This window comes from Phlebotomus papatasi, chromosome 3, assembly GCF_024763615.1.
Source record: "Phlebotomus papatasi isolate M1 chromosome 3, Ppap_2.1, whole genome shotgun sequence".
NCBI lineage: Eukaryota > Metazoa > Arthropoda > Insecta > Diptera > Psychodidae > Phlebotomus > Phlebotomus papatasi.
The window spans coordinates 40,822,815-40,837,592 of NC_077224.1; the positions used below are offsets into that span (position 1 = coordinate 40,822,815).

At 34.7% G+C, this 14,778-nt stretch overlaps 1 protein-coding gene across 1 annotated transcript; it reads right to left on the reverse strand.

The window, feature by feature from the left end:
- Positions 1-312: 312 nt before the first annotated feature.
- LOC129805679 (mitochondrial uncoupling protein 4) lies at positions 313-14,650 on the reverse strand. The gene is made up of 4 exons (XM_055853754.1): positions 14,030-14,650; positions 7,346-7,455; positions 6,718-7,281; positions 313-3,365 (listed from the first exon to the last, which is right to left on the reverse strand). Exons 2-4 carry the CDS (start codon positions 7,452-7,454, stop codon positions 3,061-3,063), a joined length of 978 nt encoding a protein of 325 aa, XP_055709729.1. The 5' UTR covers position 7,455; positions 14,030-14,650; the 3' UTR covers positions 313-3,060.
- Positions 14,651-14,778: the final 128 nt, after the last annotated feature.

The window sequence follows — 14,778 nt, forward strand, 5'->3', positions numbered from 1 at the left end:
AGTGACCCAAGAATTAATTTTAACTTCCTCATTTCATATTCCACGTTGCCGATGAATATTTCTCATTATTGCTCACCGATGATTTCATTTCTCTACCAAATTTTTTTGCACTTGCTTCAGCTTCTTTTATTGCTGCTGCAATTGCGGAGTTGCCGTTAAATCTGACTCTGTCACATTCTCTTGTATCATCGATTTTCCCTCAACTATTCGGTGTCATCGTGTTTTATTTTTAACCTATTGCCAAGTTTATGGCTAATACCTTCGGATTTCGTCATTAAACCTTCTCGGGAAGTCACCATTGAAACAATGTAGCATTTGTCACTAATTTCCATCGATCTTATCACTTTATTAATATAAATCTTTTTATGTACAAAGAAGTGAACCTACAATTTTTAGTTCAAAAGTCATCAATTGTTTTGAGAAAAAAAATAAGATAATCAATATTCAAGTCTACAATATATTGCTCCCTGCAAATTGTTAAACATCAATCAAAATCTAAAACCTATAAATTAGTTGCACACTAAAATTTACTCAAAAAATGCCACAAAAATCTTTCTAGTCTTCTAATTTCTAGTTATTGATTCTAAAGAAATCACAGCTAAGATTTCTGACCTACAAAGAGATCATCAATTTTCTCTTTGATTTATTTCCCATTTTGTAACAAAAGAAAAAAGAATTTTGATATATGCTGATTCAAAAAAAATTAAAGTCAATAAAAATAAAAACTAGAAGTTGAACACAATTTTTTAAAAAATGTTGATATAATTTATTTTGTAAATTCTGTTATTACATCAATAAATACCCAAAAAAATTCAAAAATTAAAACATTTTTTCAATCAATGATCTCTCTGCGTCTAAAAAATAATTATTATACATAAAATCTTAAAATCTCCTCGTCTCAAGTTACAATAATTAATAATAGTACCCTCATGCACGATTGCCATGAAACTGAACATCCTGAGAATTTGATATGAATCAATTTACTTTCGAAAAATTAAAAATATATATATTTATTAGGTGAGATTCTTAACAATCTCACCTACTATAATCCTAACAAAATTTCATGTCGTCCGATCGCGCTCAAACTTGGCCAAAATGTGTTTCGCCACTTCCTGATCACGAATATATGGGGGGCTAAGTTACGTTCCCGGCCGGCCGGCCGGCCGTCCGGCCGCTCTTTGGAGCTTAATAGCTCCTAAACTAAAAAAGATATTTACTTGCGGTTTTCGGCAAAGGTTAAATATCGGGTGAAAATTGCAACTTGGTGCATTGACCCCCCACCCCCCACCCCTCCTTCCGCCATTTTGAAGACCCCCCTTTTTTTGTTTTCTCAATAGCTCCGCCCCTATGGCATCGAGCGGGCTCAAATTTTAGTATGTTATAGCTGGGCCTTAGAGCTTTCCATCAGTACCAAACTTAAGGTCCCCCGACCCCCCTGACCCGAGTTATAAGGGTCCAAAAAAAATTTCTTAAAATGGCCATAACTTCGGTTCTAATTGTCAGAATTTAAAAAATGAGGGCTTTTTGGAAAGCTCTCGTGAAATGCCACTTCCCCTTCTAACATCGCAAGTTCATAAAACCACCGCTAGGGGCGCTATTATTTAAAAGAAAATTTTTAAATCTTAAAAGTTAAATAACTCAAAAATTCCTTATGCAATCAGGCTGAAATTTTAGTATGTTGTAGCCGTTGATTATACCTATCAAACAAAAAAAACCTTAAGTCGATCCATAACCCCTGACCCGAGCTATAAGGGGTCAAAGTTCGAACATTGACCGGCCTCTATCTCCGGTTCTAATTAACATAGCGACCTAAGTTTTACCTTTTTGGTTTCGTCTCGATGAGCACTTTCAGATGGAAGTTCAAAAAGTCACCACAGGTGGCGCTGTGATAGCGTCAAAATTCATCGAAATTCAAAGTCACTTTTCTCAAAAACGGCATTGTGCAAGTTAATGAAATTTTAGTATGTTGTAGTCCAGTCTAGGACGTTTCCAAAATGGTGCGTATGCGCGCTGTGGTTTCAATAGAACCAGAGATATGAGGGGTCAAAGTTCACGAAATTCAAAAAATCATATCTCCGGTTCTATGTGACCGATTTTGATGAATGAGGGCTTAAACGAAAGATCTCATCAAAAGCTAAAACTTTCTAGAATATTTGAACTTTGTGGGACCAACACCAGGGGCGCCACAGTCGAAAAACCAATTTCAATATCACATAACCTCAATTATCTCGACTGTCGCTGAACCGATTTTGATGATTACTTCGACATAATTGTAGAGCACATTTGTCTCTACATTTCGTCCATACATCATTTTCCACTCAGACTACGCTATCACTCCGATTTTGCCGTTTAAGTGTGAAAAAATTGATTTTTCCCATAATAACGTTTTGAAATCACTCAGATGCCAATTTGACTGCCTCTACTCCACCAAGACACTTAAAATAGGGTTTTAAATGGAAAGTCCCACAAAATACAACAATTCTTTGATATAGTTGAAGTTCAACAAATGACTACTTGGGGAACTCTGGATGAAAAAACGAGTTAAGAAACAAAAAACCTCGCTTATCTTGGCTTCTGAGTAATCGATGAGATCATGTTCTATGGGAAAATTATAGAGAACATTCTGGTCTACATTTCAAACAAATATTACTTTTCTGCCAGTCTATCCAAATGCTTGATATTTTGGTTTAAATACAAAATTTGAATAATTTCACGAATTTGATTCAAGATAACTGAATGGCGTCTCCCAACTTCAGCTCCAAATCGAATTTGCATGCACTCCGAGTTAGCTCACGTTAAGAATCTCACCTACATAAGCCGGTTAGGATTATCTGTCCCTTTTTAAAAAAAATGGCATCATTGCTGAGCGACTCTGCAACAAAATTTTAAAAATAAAATGAAAACAATCTGCCTGAGTTCGTTTTTGTCCACATAAAACCTAGAAAATAAAATTAAAACAAAAAACTCTAACAGGAAAAATTGGTACTTTCCAAGGGGTAACAAAAATCGATCGAGATGCCTCTTGAAGGTATTTAATTTTTTTTTCTCCAACAAGAGGATTCAGTAGCCACCAATTCCGAGCATTGACCGAATCTGCTCGAAGGAGAGCCAAAAAGTAAGAGACCAAGGAGCCATGCGAATCCACACGGGCAGGAAACCCTTGTAGAGAGCAAAGAATCCTTCCTTGGACACAGTCTGCATGAGACAATCGACACTGCCCTTGTACAGCAATCCCCTACCGGTGCTGTCCACCGGCTGATTCATGATTCTCGTCTTAACCACATCTGCCGGGGTGCCCATTGTAGCTGCCACAAGACCAGCACAAACTGACGAAGCCACGTGGACTAGATGGCAATCAGGAAGGCCTGGAACATTTACCCATTAATAAATCCATTAAGAGCTTCATTATTTTGTCATTAAAAGGGGTGGCAAAGCGTTCCAAGCTTTGCGAAGTACTCGAACTCTTGACTTATACGGGCTTCAGACCAAAGGCTTAGCCATGGCTTAACTTCTCTAATTTTTGCTTAATCAAGATTTTTTGTAAAATTATCACTTAAGATTGGACAACATGGACAAGTGATTCATTAAATTTTGAAAAACCAATGAAATTGGTTGCTATTTTGAATTTCGAGACCATCGGAAACTGGGCTAAACCTTAGGTCTGAAGCCGGCCTTAGATGCTATTCTTCAAAAGTACTTTCGCATCATTTACCGTTTACCCGTTCTCAACCGATTTAAACCAATTCATGAATCACTCAAAAGATCCCCCAAAATAGTTGTAACATCGTAATAGAATTGATTTTCGGATAAAAATTACTTATCGGTTCATAATCGGTTCATTACCGGTTTCGAATTGATTTGAACCCATTTATCAAACACTCAAAACATTGACCAAAATACACCTCAGGAGCAATAAATATTTTTAAATGTAGAATAAAAATAGTTATTGGTTATGAATCGGTTCATTACCGGTTCAGAACTGATTGAAGTTTTATGCACTGGGAGAAATCCGAAAAAGTTAAAATAACATTCCAGAAATATTAATTTTACCCTACAGTATTGATCCGAAATCGGTGTAAATATTATGCTTTTTAGGTGTATTAGGGCTTAAAGCTACACTTTTTCAAGTTAATTTTACCCTTAAAAAGGTGTAAAATTAACATTAAAAAATGTTGATATATTTTTACAGCTAAAAAGTGTTAAAATTATAAGGAAAAAAAGTTAATCGCACCCCCGTTTTTTCCTCAGTGTAGGAAATTGCAAGATATTTCCAACGAGCCCAAACCTGATACCATTCGAATAAGAAATACGCTCTCTGTGGCCTTTTTATGCCTTGACCTTGAAAAACCATTATTGAGAATAGTTCAACGGTATTTTCGTATATGGACGAAATGTCCGCCTAGGTAATATGTATATCCAAAAATGAAAAAAAAAATCTGACAATGCGTCTTACAGCAATTCCAAAAATTGATAATTGTTGATTGATAATTAAATCGAATCGAAAATTAAATCGGTTCAAATCGATTATAAAACAGTATAAGCTTGAAAAACAAATAATGCAGTATAAAAAACTTTATGCAATGTCATACTAATTTTTGGAGGTATCGAGTCTAAATGTCTAAAAGTCAAAAGTTCAAGCATTTCACACAAAGCTAGAACGCTTTCCTACGCCTTCAACAATAAATTTAATTTTACAATGTTTTCAAAATAAAATAAACAAAATTCCGAATGGATCGCAATTTCGAAAGCCAAAATCCCAAAAACCAAAATTCTGGAAGTCAAATTCTCGAAAAGTTAAAATCCCGAAAGAATAAACCCCAAAAAGCCAAAATCCCAAAAAGTTAATATCCCGAAATCCAATATTCGGAAAGCTAAGATCCCGAAGACCAAAGTCCTAAAAATCAAAATCCCGAAAGGGAAAACCCCAAAAAGCCAAAATCCCAAAAAGTCAAAATCAATAAAAGCCAAAATCCTGAAAGCAAAATCTCGAAGTCTAAACCCCAATAGTCAAAATTTCAAAAGCCAAAATCCTGAAAGCAAAATCCCGAAAAGCCGAAATCTCGAAAGCCAAAATCTCGAAAAGCCTAAATCCCAAAATCCAAAATCCCGAAAAACTAAATCCCGAAAACCAAAATTTCGTAAAGCCAAAATCCAGAAAGTCAAAATCTCGAAAAGTCTAAATACCGAAATCCAAAATCCCGAAAAGCCTAAATCCCGAAATCCAAAATCGCAAAAAGCCAAAATCCCGAAAACCAAAATTATAAAAAGCCCAAAACCCCAAAAAATTTTAAATCCCGAAAGCCAAAATCCCGAAAAGTCAAAATCAATAAAAGTCAAAATCCTGAAAGCAAAATCTCGAAGTCTAAATCCCAATAGTCAAAATTTCAAAAGCCAAAAACCTGAAAGCAAAATCCCGAAAAGCCGAAATCCCGAAAGCCTAAATCTCGAAAAGCCTAAATCCCGAAATCCAAAATCCCGAAAAACCTAAATCCTGAAAACCAAAATTTCGTACAGCCAAAATCCAGAAAGCCAAAATCTCGAAAAGTCTAAATACCGAAATCCAAAATCCCGAAAACCAAAATTTCGTACAGCTAAAATCCCGAAATCCAAAATCCCTAAAAGCCAAAATCTCGAAAAGTCTAAATCCCGAAATACAAAATCCCGAAAAGCCTAAATCCCGAAAATCAAAAAATCGTACAGCCAAAATCTCAAAAGCCAATATCTCGAAATTCAAAATCCCGAAAAGCCAAAATCCAGAAAGCCAATAACCCGAAAACCAAAATTTCGAAAAGTCTAAGTCCCGAAAGTCAAAATCCCGAAAAAACCTAAATTCCGAGAACCAAAATTTCGTACAGCCAAAATCCCGAAAGTCAAAGTCCCGAAAAGCCAAAATCTAGAAAGCCAAAATATCAAAAAGTCTAAATCCCGAAATACAAAATCCCGAAAACTAAAATTTCGTACAACCAAAATCTCAAACCCCAAAATCCCGAAAGTCAAAATCCCGAAAAACCAAAATTCAGAAAGCCAATATCCCGAAAGCCAAAATCCCAAAAATACAAAATTCCAAAAAACCCGAATGGTCAAAATCCGGAATTATACGACGTTCGAGATTTTGACCAATGCCGGATTTCGACCCATTCGGGAGTTTTACCGGGATCCGTAAGTACAATACGCTCTGAAAAATTGAACTTCCATTTTTTAATTTTACTAGTTTTATTATTTTTTTATTTTAATTATTGGAAAAAATAAACCCAAACTGCAAGTTCTTCTTTTCAGTGTATAGTTATTGATAAACAGCAAAACTTAATTTCGAAATTTTGAGATTTTTTTTCTTATTTTCTTTCTTATTTTTTTTCAATTCACAATTAGTTTTTACACAATTGAATATACTGTTAAGATCTAATTAGTAAATTAATTTTTGAAATCCGTCTTAATGTATACAATTTATTAAGCCGTGAATTTAAAAATACTTTTCGGAAAAAAATGTAAAAAGATTTTTTGAGGTAAAATTTATTAAGAAAATCAGAAATTTTTCATAAATGGATCTTATTTTTCTTAAAATTCCTAAAACGCTGAGTAGACGAATTTTAAATATTAAAAAAATAAACTCAAACTTTGAAAATTTTAGCAATGTTAAAAAAATGATAAATGGGTATTTAGCCAAGACACATACCAAATTTTTACTAAATTTCTTTTGGAAAATTCAAAGTTTCTTACCTGTTCGTCGCATTATGGCCCTCTTAACGGTATCATAAGTAGTAAGATCACCCAGATTTACCAAAGCTGCCCTTTGAACATTGGGAACACTGCCCTTCCACAGGCCCCGAACTCCTCCTCGCTTCACAATTTCCCTGAAAGCATGGGCAGCGCTGTGAACCCGGGGCTCTAGGCCTAGTAGCCTACGTTTGCCCTCCATCTGGCACTGAACCTTCACGAGATCAGCCGGAGACGCCATCCACTGAGCCAGAGCCCCAGCAGTGACTCCGCACAGGGCAGACTTGTGCAGTGGCAGGCTGGCATTAGTCTCATGATTGGCTGCCATCATGCTCTTCCTCAGTGTGTCATACGTCACGATCCTCACGCCACTGTAGACAACGTGCCGATAGAGAGCCGGAGTGACGCCCTGCCACAGCTTCAGAGCCCCTTCCTCACGCACAATTCCCAGGGCAGTGGCCAGCATGCCCCTGTACTGTGTCCGGGTGACTATACGACTGCCTTCACTCACAGCCGCTTCACCCTGGATCTGCAGTCGCGTCTTAGTCAGATCCAGAGGATACGTCACTGCAACAACACAGTCATCAGGCAACACTGCACGGAACCACTACTAAATCAATGAAATTCTTACCCAATTCCGCCATGTTGGCCGCTATCACGGAGACGACGTAGGTGCAGAGGAAAGAGTCCGCATAGTGATACTTCACCGGACGCATTTCCGTTCGCGTTGTCTGCTGCATTCTACATTTAATTGGAGCGGGGAAGCTCTCGGTCAGTGTATATTTTCGACATTCGATTGTTATTAAAATTAGACTTGGGAAGAAGGGGGGCTTCTCAAGGGCGCTTTACATAAGGATTCAAGTGTGAGGGCAACTCAGTACTCAATATTTAAACAAATCTTCGTCTGCTGATGATCAAGAAGATTATTTTACTTGTTTTCAATCAGTAAGAATTTAAAAGAAAAAATTTCTACAGTTTATCTTTATTTAATTTTTAATTTTCTAATAATAATAATTTAATTTTTAAACTTTAAGAAAATTGTTATGTTTTGCAAGAATGGCGAGAGATTATCATTAGGAAAAAATTCTAGAAGTGTTTATGTGAGAAAAATGAAAACGTTATTCCATTTCATTTGTAAGAATTTCGAAAAACTATAAAAAAATACATTTCCATATTACTTTTTAATTTTATTAAAAAAAGTTTTATTTCAAAATTTATAATTTATTTAAAAATTTTATTGGGCTAATATATTTCAAAATAACTGAAAAACAATTATCTTAGTATCGACACACACCTTAATTTTTATTTAAATATCCTCAACTACCATTAAAGTATATTAGAAAAAAGAATAAAATTTTAGGACTAATAGCAATCCGAAGTGAATCAATCACAAGGACCCGAAAATGCCGGTATCCAAAAAAAAATACTGGGATTCTAAAAATTCCGGGACTTCGAAAATCCTGAAAATCCCGGGATCCTGAAAATCCTGGAATCCCGAAAATCGCGAGATTCCGAAAATCCCGGAATTAGATGTGAATTCCGGAATACTTTTCGTAAAACTGTTCCACACTTAAGTTTCAATAAAACAATTTTAAGTCAAATTCTATACAAAACTGAACGGATTTTATGGATTTTATGTTTAAAAAGAATAAGGCTAGTGATAAGCCTAGATCAGCTTATTGTAAGTGAGATTCTTAACATGAGTAAACTCGGATTGTATGCAAATTCGATTTAGAACATAAGATGAAAGATATTGTACAACAATTTGAAATCAAATTTCTGAAAAATTGCAAACTTTTTATTTAAATCAATATATCTGATGTAAATGAACTGACAGAAAGTTGATTGTAGAATATAGACCAGAATCTCCTCTGTAATTTTGCCCCAAAACTTGATCTTATCGGTTGCTTGGTAGCCAAGATAATTCAATTTATTCGTGTTGGATCACGCTTTTTGACCACATCGGGCATTTTGTCCATGTGACGAACTACACAACAGTAACAAAAAATGATTGAATTTTGTAAGAATGTTCTTTCAAATCTTTATTTTAAATAACGTAGTCGAGTAAAAGCGGTCATATGAGCACCTGCGAATTTTCGCAGCGTTATTGTGGGAAAAAAAAGATTTTTTTTACGCTAAATCGACAAAATCGGACATATGGCATAATCTGGGCAAAAAAATGATAATTGGACGAAATATAGGGGAAAATACTCTCCCTTCGAACGTTCATGCCTTCGAATAATGTGAATTTTCTTTTATTTTTCCTAAGAAACTTACACATACTTTCACGTAATTATCAATAATTGATAATAAGCTAACTAATATTTAAGAGAAATATGTAAGTCTCTTAAGAAAAATACAAGAAAATTCACATTATTCGAAGGCATGAACGTTCGAAGGGAGAGTACTTTCCCCTACATGTAATTATCCTCTGTAATATCCCAAAGTAATCATTAAGATCGGTTAAGCACGTGTCGAGGTAATTGAAATAATGTGTAAATGAAAACCAGTTTTCGGCTGTGGCGCCTCTAGCGTTAGTCCTATGAAGTTCAAATATTCTACAAAGTTGTAGCGCTTTGCAAGACCTTTAATTTACGTCCTCACTCCTCAAAATCGGTCAAATAGAACAGGAGATATGGCGTTTGAGTTTCGTGAATTTTGACTCCTCATATCTTTGGTTCTATTTTAACCACAGCGAACACGAACCACTTTTTGCAAACTTCATAGCCTAGATTACAACACTCTAAAATTTGATTAATTTGCACAATGGCGTTTTGAGAACAATGAATTTGAATTTTAACGCTATCGCAGCGCCACCTGTCGTGACCTTTTGAACATTCATCTGAAAGTGCTGATCGAGACGAAACCAAAAACCCAAAATTTAGGTCAAAATGTTAAATTAGAACCGGAGTTAGAGGCCAGTCAATTTTCGAACTTTGACTCCTTATAGTTCGAATCAAGGATCATTATCGATCGACTTAAGTATTTTTTTGTTTGACAGTTATAATCTGCGGCTACAACATACTAAAATTTGATCCCGATGCACAATGAAAAAAATTCACATTATTCGAAGGCATGAACGTTCGAAAGGAGAGTACTTTCCCCTATACACATAACGTATTAAAACGGAGTCAATTTTATTCTTTTAGTTTAATTGCAAACTAAGTTATTTTTACCATACCAAACTATTGATTTGACTTATAGAGCACAATTTGGCCAAACAACACCACAATATAATCTTTCCTTTTTTTCTTATTAATTTTTTAATAAAAGATCCACATTTATTGAAATTTTTTTAAGTCTGTTTTTAATACTTCTTTTTTAGAACAAATTCACAGACGTAATCATACATAAGTGAGTTGTTTATCGCTAATACTACTAACTTTTATTATTACTTATTTACAAGTAAAAAAAAATGTAGTTTATAAATTAATTTATGACAAAAAAAAAAAAACAAATGAGCAGTAAAGAGTGTAGCAAAGCGTCCCATACTCTGCAAAATACTCGAACCCGAGAGTTCGATGATATATCTCAAAAGTTTCGCATCATTTACCATTTACTCATTCAGAAACGATTTAAACCGATTCATAAAACACTCAAAAGATACCCAAAAATAGCTAGAGTAATAAAATTTATTTACGGATAAAAAATTGTTATTGGTTATAAACCGGTTCATAACCAATTGGCTTTTTGGGAATTCCAAGACCTTTCTAAGGACCCCAAACCTTTTTGACCCTGAAAAATCATTATTGATTCAACCTTTCATTTAAATTAAAGTGCTTTAGAGTTCCTATTTTGGTACCGAAATTTTTGACCCGTGATATACCTCGAAATGGTTATACTACTCTGAAAAAATATCTTGTTAAACGGACAAATGGATTTTGTTAAAATTTTGTCAAAAAAATCTTAATGACTAATTTGATAAAACTTTTCTCACATTTTACATGGAAAAACATCCTTTTGACAAACATTTAACAAAATTCAGTTAGCCGCCGATTTGACAAAACTTTTCCAGATTAGGGGAAATGCTTCTAATTTTGTCCAGTTTCTTATTTTGGACACTTTGAGGATAACATTGGACACTAAAAATAAATTGATTAAAATGATGGATTTTTATTCCAATATTTGATGAATAATGAATTCTATCTAAATATTTGTTCTTTTTGGAATATTTTAACACTAAATACGTTAAAATTTGAATATGATTTGAGTTGAAATTGCTTTGTTGAAAATTCAGTGTGAGCAATTGCTTACGAGAAATATGACAGAACTTCGTGGCTTACTTCAGTCTTATTTAGTTTTGGTGAAGTACTAACAAAGTTTGTTCGCTGTTTTTGAGTGATATTATTGAATATTCATTGAATATTGTGTTGATTCACGTTACTGATGATTTGTACATTTGACCTGAAGTGAGATTTGCCTTGTGAATTATATTTTTCGTGTGAAAAATGGGAATTTTTTTAAGACATTCACCAGTGAGGTGATGATTCTTATTTTGGACAGGTGTTTTTCTCACGAAATTTCGTGAAGTTTTAGCTTTTGTGATGACTAGGTTGGACAAATGCCTGGAGAAATGAAGGAGCATCATCTCTACGAAAGAGATGCAGTGAGAAATGCCTTGAAAGGCTCCCGGAAAGGGCAGGGAATGAGCGAATCCGCACGTACTTGGAGTACCGAAGTCAACTCACTTTAATGAATGATATGGAAAGTTTCTGGGCTTCTTGTGACATTCCACGTTTCCCTTACATGACCAGGAAGAGGACTTGATAAGATTGGTTCATAAAATGAAGAACAATGGGCATCCTGTTGAGTCGGATTATCTGTCCAAATTTACAGACAAGTTGTAAAAATTAATAACCAAGTTGTCCAAAATAAGAGTCAAATTCACCTCTACATATCAATTCATTTTTAAACGTATTAAAACTAATTTTAGTAAAAATGAGATGATAAATAGCTTGCCAAGTTTCTAAACAATCCTTCTGAAAAGAGAGTAACAAGAAAAGTCAATTAGTATTGAAAATATGGCACTTCAAACTTAGGATATCGATGCTTATATGCAGACTGTCCAAAATTATAAGCACTTCCCCTATAGTATGAAAAAAATATCATTTTCACAAACTTTTCTTGTTAATTTGACAAGACATTTTTTTCAGAGTAGGCATGATTCCTTCAAGGGGGCTAAAAATTTAAAGCTATAAAAACTGATATCTAAACTTTCAAATCTAAAAATATGCATAATTTTGATTAAATTGGAGGGTCAAATATCGTATTTTTTAACTCTTTCGCGTCTTTAGGGTAATCTCATGACTCGGGGAAAAAAGTTTTTTTTGGGTATTTACATTAATTGAAATCTATTTGTTCGTGCACGACATCATAATAGAAGGATGTAAGATTCTTGGGTCATTTTCTCAAGACTCCAGTTAGGTTTCAATTAATGTAAATAGCCAAAAAGAAACTTTTTTCCCCGGGTCATATATGACCCTAAAGACGCGAAAGAGTTAAACTATTATCTATTTTGAACCCTCTTACAGAAATATTTCTTATTTTGAAAAAAATCTTTGTGAAACTTTTCAAATCATTATACATACTACATATCTTGATAATTCCAATCACTTTCGAAAGCTCCTTTGAGAAATCAAATAAAGTAATTGAAGTTTTGAAATCTTAAAATATATTGGTTCCAGAAAATGGAAAATCTTGAAATCCACACGGTTTGTGTCTTTGATTTTAAGATTTCAAGGCATTTGACAGGTTTATCTTGGATCTTGATTTTTTGGATCGTGCGCAATTCAACTGTGAGAGAGAGATAGAGACATAAATAATTTACTTGACAAACGTCTGGCGGCGCTGCGGCTGCGAAAAATCTCTAAAATGCGACAAAATATTTTCTTCTGTAATTAATGCTTATTAGCAGGTCGTATCCCTTCTTGTAATATGTACTTTTGCATTTCTTATTAACCAAAATAGTGTTGTACAAAAGGATTTTTCTCCAACTTTTCCTGAATTTTGAGACAGCTCAAAAGAATATGAGTCTTCCAGCTCAAAATTCCATCCCAATGTTTTTGGTGTAATATCGAAGAGTATTTACAATTGACCCAAATAGCTGTATTCAACTCAATTGGAAAAAGGATTTTCTTGTGAAAATGACTTAATTCTAAGGAATTAAGCAATTTTAACATTAAAAAACCTCTAATTTCCTCTATGTGAATTTTCGCGGCACTTCGAAGAATCTCAACAGGCACCACCAAATTCACTTCGGCTTTTATTTTAGCTCAGGCCTGTTTTATAGATTACCCAGGCGACCTTAGACCTTAGACTAAAATACCGTTGAATCATTCCTAATAACGATTTTTCAAGGTCAAAATATAAAAAGACACTAGAGAGCGAATTTATCAAGCGAATGGGATCATATTTGGGCTCGTTGGAAAGGTCTTGGAATTTCCTATAAAACTGAACCGGTTCCAAACGGTTTGGAATCAGTAATGAACCGGTTTATAACCGATAAATAGTTTTTATACGGAATTCAATTAAATTACCCCTGAGGTGTATTTTGGGAAATATTTTGAGTGATTTATAAATCTGTTCAAATCGGTTGTGAACCGGTAATGAACCGGTTATTTACCGAAAAGTAATTTTTGTTCAAATATAATTTTTATTGCCCTTTAAACTATTTTGTTGAATCTAATTGAATGATTCATGAATCGATTTAAATCGGTTGAGAACCGGTAAACGGTAAATGATGCTAAAGTACTTTTGAGGTGGCATCTAAGTCACAAGTTCGAGCATTCCGCAAAGCTGGAACGCTTTGGCTACCCTTTTATGTAACAATAGAGTTATTTTGGTTCAAGTTCAGCTTGGAAAGATTGAGCAATAGGATTTAAAAAAAAATCCAGTCTCAGACTCGTATTAGATAAGAAATTTAATCCCTCAGGTTTCAAACAATTGATCATAACGCAGGATTAACCCACTAACCCTTTGGAGAAGTTCCTGATAAGGGTTCGAGGAAATCTCTTCTTTTTATCGATTTTTTTATTATCACGTTCGACCGCAATCTTTCAAGCCCCAGAAGTTTATTGAAATGTAATTGACTGCCCAGAAATTTGCACGCAAAATTGGAATTTTTATCTGCTTCCTTATCAATGTTATTGCCTCAAAATCACCACCAGTTGCTTCTGTGCATGCAACAATAATCTGCACTGAGTTGCCCCTTGAAAATCGCATACTCTTGCATGCCCAAGAGCGTATTTGTGGCTAAATTTACAAATGTTGTATTTGCTTATCTTATTATGTAATCCAATGCAGAATAGAGACTTACGTGACGTTTTGCGTTGTTTGCAGATCAGACCGAGGTTAATCTTCAGATTTTTTAGCACGATGCAGCTACAGGTAGTTGAATAGATTGCAGAGGCCTAGGGATCACACCATAGTGGCCCCAGAAGTCACAGAAAAGACCAAAAATTGCCGGAAATAAGTAGAAACAGCAAATAAATGGGAAAGAAACTTTGTGACTGAAGCAGCAATTCTCATTATCGCAGCTCTCTGGTTTTTTTTTATTGATTTGATACGGGGGACCTCTGGGAGGGCTCGTTTATCTCACACACTCCCAAATGGAGCTAACGAATGGCAAAATTAGTGTTGAACTTGATAGCAAATGCCGCAAAAGGAAACAAATTATCAGTGTTTTGTCTTATTTAAGAGAAAGTTGATGGCGACTTGATGAACTTTTCCATGGTCTTTTTGAGTGTCTACAGAGGTGATTATGTATGGTTAAATGCTTGCCACGCTGCCACAGCACTTTTACAAACTCTCACTGTGTCTCTTTGTCCTATCATTATCACTTTTGTGGTGGAAAAATGCAAATAAATCAGACTGAGAAAATGCACACACACATTTTTCCGAAAATCAAAACAAATGCATGGAACTTTTTGGCAACTCCAGCGACCTCTTGCGGAAAAATGTGAAAAATATTTTTTTCTCCTCCATAGAGGTGTGAGCCAAAATGGCAGATAGAATTCAACAACAAAAAATTATAACAATTTATTTTCCAGGATTCTAAATTTCATT